Consider the following 10150-nt stretch of genomic DNA (forward strand, 5'->3'; position numbering starts at 1 on the left):
ACTTCATTCTATTTAAATTTTTATTTGTTCAAGCTCGAACTCGATCGAATAATCATTTTCAAGATCGAACTCCACTCTCGCACATGTTGAGGTACTCAAATCTCTTTCATTTATTTATTTGTTATGTTTATCGAAACATAACAACCATTGACTGAATTTACGTTGCATATTCGAATATCCAGTATTCTATCACATATTATGAGTATCTCATTTACCAAATCAAGTATTTTAAAATTAAAATTATGTATTTCGCAAGTAGAAGTAAGTACTTCAAAATGTTCTATGCTTAGTGATCGAGCAAAACTTTCATTGTAAAATTCTTAGTAAAAATCAATAATATTCAAGCTCGAAATAATCGCAAGTGCATGATGTCAAGTAATAATATAGTGTACAAGAGTACGAGTATCGTTCATCTAAGGATTGTATTTCTCAATTATTATTCTCAGTTATTCAATTTTTAGCAGCGATACTTCAGATAATTGTTTACTACTACGATTATTAAATAAAAACTCAATGAAATGGTTCAAGGATTGAATGATGAAATAAATAAGCTAGAATGATTGATTAAAGTTCAATGAGAAATGAATTTGTTGAGAATCTCGGTTCACCTACCCCTCCTTAATCTACTTAATTCGTTCGACAATGATCTATGCTTTCGACGAGATTTCATATCTAATTGAACATGCCCTCTCAAGTTATGCCAAACTAATTCAACTCAGTGAAGTAATTAAATCTCTTTAATTATTTGTCAAGGGTGAATTGCATGTCGTTTTATTAAATCCCCTAGCTTTCGACCTACTGGACTATGACTATCGACGTGTATCCGACTTCATATTTCTATGTAAATTGTAAATCCACGTATTATGCTACTCGTTCCTATCACGGGTTATTCGCTCGAAAAACATTGTCCGAAAATCTTCAAATCTTCGCTCCAAGCCTTTTTTCTCTTTCAATGCTTTGTGGCTGCTAAAAAGTCCTTGAACATGTCATCCAAATGCATCTTGGATGGAAACACGAGCACTTGGTAAACTTACGTTGCATATTCAAATATCCAGTATTTTAATACTCATTATGAGTATCTCATTTATCAAATCAAAGATTTTAAAACTGAAATTAGGTCTTTCGCAAGTAAAACTAAGTACTTGAAAAAGTTCAATGTTTAGTTGCGAATTTGTTTTTTTAACAATAAAAAAACAATTAAATGAAATTAACATGTCATCCAAATGTATCTTAGATAGAAATGCGAGCACTTGGTCAACTTACATTGTCTATTCTAATATCCAGTATTTTAATACCCATTCTGAGTATCTCATTTATCAAATCAAGTATTTTAAAATTGAAATTAGATATTTCGCATGTAAAAGTAAGTACTTCAAAATGTTCTATACTTAGTTGCGAATTTTTTTTTTTTAAATAAAAAAAATAATTAAATGAAATGAACATGTCATCCAAATGCATCTTGGATGTAAATGCGAGCACTTGGTTAACTTACGTTGCATATTCGAATATCCAGTATTTTAATACTCATTCTGAGTATTTCATTTACTAAATCAAGTATTTTAAAATTTAAATTAGGTATTTTGCAAATAAAAGTAAGTACTTGAAAAAGTTCAATGCTTAGTTACGAATTTGTTTTTTAACAATAAAAAAATAATTAAATAAAATGAACATGTCATCCAAATGCATCTTGGATGGAAATGCGAGCATTTGGTGAACTTACGTTGCATATTCTAATATCCAGTATTTTAATACTCGTTTTGAGTATCTCATTTACCAAATCAAGTATTTTAAAACTGAAATTAGGTATTTCGCAAATAAAACTAAGTACTTAAAAAATTTCAATGCTTAGTTGCGAATTTATTTTTTTTAAAATAAAAAAATAATTAAATGAAATGAACAAGTTATCTAAATAGATTTTGGATGGAAATACGAGCACTTGGTGAACTTGCGTTGCATATTCGAATATCCAGTATTTTAATACTCATTCTGAGTATCTCATTTACCAAATCAAGTATTTTAAAACTGCAATTAGGTATTTCGTAAGTAAAACTAAGTACTTGAAAAAATTCAATGCTTAGTTGCGAATTTGTTTTGTTTTTTAAAATAAAAAAATAATTAAATGAAATGAACATGTCATCCAAATGGATCTAGGAAGGAAATACGAGCACTTGGTGAACTTGCGTTGCATATTCGAATATCAAATATTTTAATACACATTATGAGTATTTCATTTACTAAATCAAGTATTTTAAAATTGAAATTAAATATTTCGCAAGTAAAATTAAGTATTTCAAAAAGTTAAATGCTTAGTTGTGAATTGTTTTTTAAAATAAAAAAATATTTTAATTCAATGTATGTGGTCCAAATGCATTGGAAATGGTGAGTGGAAAGAGAAGATGACTAACAAAAAAAGGGATTTATATAATTTTTTATTAAGTAAAAAAGGTAAAAAGGTAAAAATACATGAAACGTGTAGTAAAAACTAAGTTTGTCTTTTGTCAGATATTAAAATACAAAAAAAAAACTTACGTGTACTGAATCTTAAAAAAATAATTGACAGGTGTATTTTTCTACAAATTACCCTGATATATTGCAGAATTTGTTTAAAAATATTTTGTGAAATAAATGGGTTGTTGTAGTAAATAAAATAATAAGAAATATTTCGATTTGAAATTAGAGCCGCTCGCTATGAGTGGAAAACGATCTTAGCAAACACAGTGATATCCATTTGTATGCTAATTAAATAGTATATATTATATTGATACTGAATTAGACTTCTTTGTAAAGAGGCTTCGGATGTTGAATAAATTATTGCCACGTACCCTTTCACCAGATATGCCGCCGCCGCCGTGAGCGGTGTTATCGTCACTTCTGCAGCTTAGATGATGCCGGTAGTCGATATAGACAGGACCTCCGCTGACAGACCCGACGGCTTGTGTCTTCCGGCGACTGTCATTCCCATCTTTTCTGATACCCTGTCGAGCACTCTTCAGGAATGCGTCTGAACTCCGCGCACTTCCTGCGACGCCGCCACCAGAACCACCGCGGCGAACCTTCCAAACAGGACTGCTCCTCCCCAAGTGAACGCCAGCGACTCTGCTAGGGCTACTGGGACACTTCCTGGACTTTGACTCGCATGCTGAGTTACTCCTGGAGCACGGGGCGCTACTCACTTTCCGAGCCGCCGGAGCAGGTCGCGGCCTGGTCCCGTCGTTCCCGGCGGACTTACTCCTTGGGAACGGCCAAAGGTTTATGTTTAGCTCCGAAGCGCTGAACCCATTACTCGTGCTAACAGCATTATTCTTCTCTCTCCTCTTCTCCTTACTGTAATCATCAATACCCTTCCTTTTGCCATTACCATCTGTGCTAGCGGTGGTCGATGAGCGTGAGCTTTTCTTGAATATATCCATCCAACGTTTCGAAGAAGTCAACCTAGGAGATGCTGACAACTCAGACGATTCAACATTCGAAGATTCTTTCCCGTGTCCAGATGCTTCAATAATGTCCTGACGCGGCGGCGGAGGTGGAGGCACGTTGGAGAGGTTAATCTTGTGCAGGGGGAGGAGAAATCCGTCATAGAAGAGTTCATCGGCAGAGAGGAGATTAGGCTGTGGAAAAGATGGGTTTCGAATCATCCGAAACTCGAATTCAGGTGAGTTTGGATTACTACATTTTCTTCCACCGCCACGATATGGTGTAAGAATTTGAAGGGGGGACTCTGGTTCTTCCATTTTTCTCGAAAATAGCTCTCTGTACTTACCTTTACGGCTTAATGGTGAAATTATACATGCTGAGGAGCTCTTTGATGTTTACGAAGATTAGAGGTAAGAGGTGGTGGGAGAGTCCATAAATAAATAATTTTAAAAAACAAAAAAGACGTGGAAAGCGATATAGATATTATAGATATATATAGATATAGAATTAATAATTGAATTTTTTAAAATAAAATTATATTATTTGAACCGAAATAATCGAATGAAAATATTCAAACAATACATCTCATAAAAAAATACATGAATTAGTACATAAAATTTGGATTAATTTAATTTATCTGGTCTTTGAAAAAATTGCCAAATCAAATTAATATATTTTTGGATTTTAACAAGTCGTTTTAGTCGTTTACATGTGTTCATTCGTTTTCTCGTAGACCTGTGCTTAAAAAGTTGATTGAGACTTTTCGAGAGTAATGATTTTTTTCCTTGTATAAATAAAATAACGACAACTATTACGTATTTGGTAAAAATACGTGTTAAACGATCTCATGAGTCGTATTTTGTGAGATAAATATTTTATTTGGGTCATCTATGAAAAAATATTACTTTTTATGCTAAAAATATTATTTTTTATTGTGAATATAGATAGGGTTAACTTATATCACAGATAAAGATTCGTGATACCGTCTCACAAGAGACATGTTCTATATATTTTTAATTTAAGAGATAAACAATCCAGTCCCTAAACACTATTATATATCCTATCCATACATATTTAAAATAAAAATAATATCTATAACATAAAAAATAATAATTTATTTTTTTATAGATCATGTCAAATAAAATATCAGTTTACAAAATTGATTTATATATTATTGCAATTTTATAATAACTTGGTCGATGAGAATTAAAAAAAATCAACTATGAGCAGGTTAATTATGTCATCTCAAAACTCTTATGAGGTTGTCTGTCAATTTTATGAGACGAATCTCTTACACGACTCAAATCATAAAAAAAATATCATTTTTTATATCAGAAGTATTACGTTTAACAAAGATATAGACCATGATTGATTCTCGTCTCACAAAAACCCTACTATTTTTCATATATATGATTTTATCAAAACCAGATTTTATATCTACTATCGACTGGAGAGACACATTGTGTGTGTAACATAATATATGTGCACATTTGTTTCAAAAGTGTCAATTTAGTTACGATATTCTGCCAAATTAAATATGACATGAGACTTATTAAAATTATACAATGAAGATATAATTATAATTTTAAATAAAGCTTCACCACATCAATTAAAAGTGAGCTAATATAACACTATATGAACCTCAACTTTAATTAATAGTAGTATAAATATAAATATATGACACTCTTCTTTAATAAGATAGTAATAAGATATATGTAGATTTTAGGTACAAAGATTCTATTATTTATCATGTGATTTATAGAACTCGGATATTTTCTTTAATATATAAAATCTAACTATAAAATAGACTGTTTATAACAAAGAGAAGGTTTTTGTGAGACGGCGTAAAGTTATTCATTCGTGATATATGTCAATTCTACTCATATTTACAATCAAAATAATAATTTTATATGAGTTGACTCAAATAGAATATTTATCTCACAAAATTGATATGTGAGAATGTCTCATATGAGTTTTTATGTATAAAATAATAAATAATTATATAAAACATGCCATCTTAATTCTTATAAAAGTTTTTGCGTATAACAAAAAAATAAAAATAAATTAACAATCACATTAAACATATCAAAATAATATAATTTATTCTTATAAAAAATAGTGAGTGGATGTCGATCCTTTTACGTCTTGCATTGAAAATGCCAATTCAATGAAAAGAATCTAAGTAGAGATTTGGCATTCATGTTTCCATTTCCATACAACCTTTTTCCTGTTTTTCTTCCTATTTCAAGGGAGACCAGAAAATCAACTTTACGCAGGAAATTTTTGTTTCAATCAACTACAAATTTGACATTTGAACCAATATAATTTTCATAAAGAGTGTCTTTTATTAGTATAATTTTTTCATAAAAAAAAAGAGTGATTGAAATATAAAGTTATTCAATTTTAATTTTGTGATATCCTTATATACATTGGTTGGAAATGAAAAATTAAAATATTTTATAAGAGTTTACAATAAACTTTTATAACTACTTATGTTAATCATTTTTATAAAATGATTATAGATAAGAAATAGTTGTTATAAAAGTCCATTGTGCAGTCACGCAAGTTGGCCTAGGATCGAGGCTGACATAATGATATCAGTCGATAACCAGCAGAAACACCGATAAATAAGTGTTATGCATGACAAAAAGCTACAGAGGTGTGAGTCATCTCTTGAATCTATGGACAAAGTGCTACATCACGTGAGTTACCTCTTGAACCTATAGGAATCATCTCTAGATTCCAGACATTGGTGGATCAAAGGGCAGGTCGCGACGAGGACATCGTTTTTTGAAGGATTGGTGATTGTAATATCTTTGTCCCACGTTGGTTGAAAATAAACGTTTAAAATGCTTTATAAGGGCTTATAATAAACTCACATAACAACTGGGTGAAATCATTTTCGTAAAGCTATAACGGAAACATAGTAGTTGCTATAGGAGTTTATTGTGCAGTCGTGTGGGCCTGATCCCGGAGCGTAGGAGAATGGTATTGAAGCAGGTCACCAACATGAACACTGAGAAATAAGTGTTATGCAGGACAAAATGTTATATCATGGGAGCCACCTCTTGAACTTGTAGAATTTATCTCTAGATTCAATGCGACGGTGGATCGAGGGGTAGTCCGTGAGGATATTACGTTCTGAAAGAGATGTGATTGTGATATATTTGTCCCACATTGGTTGAAAACGGAATTTTAAAATATTTTATAAGGGTTTCTAATCCACAACAGTTTTAGAAAATCGTTGTCGTTTGTAACAAAAACACGCTAATAGAAAACAGTTTATAAAATCGTTGTCACTTACCACCAAAAACTACGCTAAAAGACAACGATTGTCTTTAGCGTCGTTGTCTTTTAGCGTATTTTTGGGGTCAAAAAAACTGTTGTCTTTGACTGCTTTTTAACAACGATTTTCACTAAAATCGTGGTTAAAAAGTAAAAGCCAACGGTTTTTAAAAAAATCGAGTGTGGTTGAAGGCGTATTTTGTTGTAGTGAATAACGAAAAACCGAAAAACAGCTTCATGTTATCCTTGTTTTTCGATTTACCAGTTCACTCAACGAACGCTCAAGGAGACGATAGCTTTATTCGTGCATATACAAATTCATATGTTTGAGGGGCCGTTAGGGAAGAGATAAGGGTACGTAAGTAAGTTGTGGTGTTCTTTACAGAGGAGATAGCACACGAATCCAATTAGGGTTTGATAGCGATAATTTGTTCGATGCTGTTTGTTTGCAACCAAGTATCCAAATGCCAGCGTTAAGAAAATTGAATGAATTAGGTCCCTCAACCAAACAGTCCCCCCTCGACGATAGCAACACTCCCACATGTCATCGGCCAATTTCGGATATGAAATTTGAAATATATTTTTGCAATAAAAAATATAAATTTAGTCCTCATATTTTCTTACTAAAATATTTTTGGTCTATAAACATTTTTAGCCCCTAAACTTTAAAAAATATAACAAAATTAGTCATCACTTTTAATTTTGATGTTTAAATATAATAATAAGGACTAGATTATCATATTTATTATATTTTAGGGCCCAAAAATTAACAAAAAATTTTAGAAAATAAAATTTTGGCAAAGATGAAGAAGCTAAATAATAGAACACCTAAAATATAAATATATATTAATTGTATATATGAACAAAAATTTATATTAATTTTGTGCATAAATTATTAGCACAAAGAAAACTTAGATAAACTAATCAAAATAAATTAAAATTTGTATTAAAAACTTATAAAATAAAACAGTTTTAAATAAAAAATTATAAACAATGGATTATTTTTTATCAAAAAAATTCATGATTATAAACTTTGTAGTTCACATACTAAATTTTAGATTTTTTTATAAATATAATTTTGATTTTGCTTAAATATTAATGTTAGATTTTTTTTTTTGAAACTAAGATTACTAGAACTTCCAAACTTATTAAAATTACGATTTTAGCATGTGATTATTTTTAAATTAAGTATTCAAAATTATTTATAAAATATTAATGATTTTTTATGTTTTATTTTTATATTAAAATGGAAAAAAAGTTGTTTTTAAAACTAAAATAAAAAATGAGAGTTTCATGATTAATTTGGTCCCAAGAATTAATAAATATCAAAAAGTAGTTCCCACAAATATATTTAACCATAAAATATATGGAAAAGACTAATTGTGTTACAATTTTCAAAGTTTAAGGACTAAAAGTGTTGCGCATTCATACGTTTAAAGACCAAAAGTGTGTTGGTATGAAATTATGAAGATTAAAAGTGTATTAAATTCTTGGTTTTTTTTTTTTGTTTTTTTTAAAAAGGAATGTGGTTATGTTTTAAGTACTTTGGAAAAATAATTTTTCGACAGGTTGTTTTCGTTACAAGACTTTGAATTATAGTTAACTTGACATGAGAAATATCAAATGTGGCATATATTTTTATAGGATTATTCTATGTTATATTTTGAGTATTTTATCTATCTATGATGTTATCAAATATTATACCTTAAATCATCAACATATATGTTAACTTACATAAAAATGTGAAAAACCTGCATAATCTAATGATATTAGAATGTGAAGATTAGTACTCCCGATATAGCATAAACAACACATTTGCCTATTTGGATAAGATATACTCTTATTACGAGATAAGTAGTTGTAATTTAATTTTCGAAGCCAAAAAAGAAAGAAATTAGAAAAGGAAAACAATGACTAATTGCATCCCAATAATTCTAAAATCTTAATTTAATATATCATATCTTATAAATGATCTGTTTCCATAAAAAATTTATATAAAAGATTAAACTGGCTTTGAGATTGTGTGGTGGAAGGGTCCCTACATTATGTTTAACGAAAACAAATTAAATAGAACCAACAGACAAGACAGCAGAGATTAAAATTAAATTAAATAAATATAAAGAACAACATAGGATACTATAATTTACGCTGTGCAATGTCGCCTAAAGAGTAAAGCCTGCTTTCTTTTTTTCTTTTTTATTTTTTCTTTTTTCAAAATTCATTTTAAATAAGTCGTACTTAGATTTTAATAAATCTTGGAACAGATGCTAATAGGTTGCATAATTACTCCCACTACGTAGCAAATAACAGGTTAGAAAATTGTTATTTTAGTCCTATAAACTTGCTTATTTTTTGTTTTACTTTTTGTAATTTGTCAATATTGTGTTTTTATACGTTAACTTGGATTTTTTATTTTGGCCTTTTTTCACCTAAAAATATTAAATCTATCAAATTTTGCTTGTTTGGAACCGATACTCTCTTACATGACTCGTATAACAAGAATAAAATATATATTATACACATTAAATTTTATCTAAGCATAAATAAAAAGAAGTGATTCCAAGTTTTTTCTTTGAAATATGGGGTGTTTTTTAAATTTATTTTCATCTTTGTTTTTGATTAGATTTATTTTGATGTATGAAAAATGAATTTATTCTTATTGCATAGAAGAACTTAATGTCAGATAAACAATATTCGAAAGAGTCCGTGGTTTTGGCTAAAAAAAATTCAATTTATTTTATTAAAACTAAATATTGACAAATCATAAGATTAAAATTAAAACATACCATGATACACGACTAAGGGCATGTGCAATAGGGTGTTAAATGGAAAGTATAATGCCCAAATAAATCGTGTTCATGTTTTGTTTAAATAATTTTTCTGTCGTGGTATTTCTTTCAAGCATCTACTTTGTTTAATAAAAATATTTAAATAACAATAATATTATTTTTTAAAATTAATAAAATTATTTTATTAAAAAGTAATATTATTTTTAAAAATTAGAATCATAATGATTTAAATATTATAAAACATATTTATTTAATATTAAAAAAATTTAAAATGATTGAGTGGATGGACAGTGGAAACCATAAATAATGAGTTTTAATGTTAAAAGAACATTAAAAAGAATGTGAATGAAAACCGTTGTCGATTAGCGTGTGTTTAGAATAAAACACAACATTATTTAGCGACGATTTTCCTAAAACCGTCGCTAATGTTAGCGACAGTTTTACATATATCGTCGCTAATTTCAAATTAGCGACGGTTTCATTTAAACCGTTGCTAAAGTTAGCAACAATATCATGTACACCCGTCGCTAATTTGAAATTAGCGACAGTTTATCTAACACCGTCGCTAACATTAGCGACGGTGTAGCTTAAACTGTGGCTAATATTCGCGACGACTGTAAGCCAACCGTTGCAAATTCAAAAATTCGATCACGCCTAAGCAT

The 10150-nt window shown here is 29.4% G+C and overlaps 1 protein-coding gene across 1 annotated transcript; it reads right to left on the reverse strand.

Annotated features, from left to right (window-relative positions):
• Positions 1–2598: 2598 nt before the first annotated feature.
• Positions 2599–3830, reverse strand: LOC142523146 (uncharacterized). The gene has a single exon (XM_075626795.1). It carries the CDS (start codon positions 3729–3731, stop codon positions 2754–2756), a length of 978 nt encoding a protein of 325 aa, XP_075482910.1. The 5' UTR covers positions 3732–3830; the 3' UTR covers positions 2599–2753.
• Positions 3831–10150: the final 6320 nt, after the last annotated feature.

Source organism: Primulina tabacum, chromosome 13 (genome assembly GCF_025594145.1).
Source record: "Primulina tabacum isolate GXHZ01 chromosome 13, ASM2559414v2, whole genome shotgun sequence".
In the NCBI taxonomy this organism is placed as follows: Eukaryota; Viridiplantae; Streptophyta; class Magnoliopsida; order Lamiales; family Gesneriaceae; genus Primulina; species Primulina tabacum.

Bases quoted from the DNA above. Each gene is read 5' to 3' on its own strand.
- LOC142523146 (XM_075626795.1), bottom strand. From the start codon at position 3,731: ATGGAAGAACCAGAGTCCCCCCTTCAAATTCTTACACCATATCGTGGC.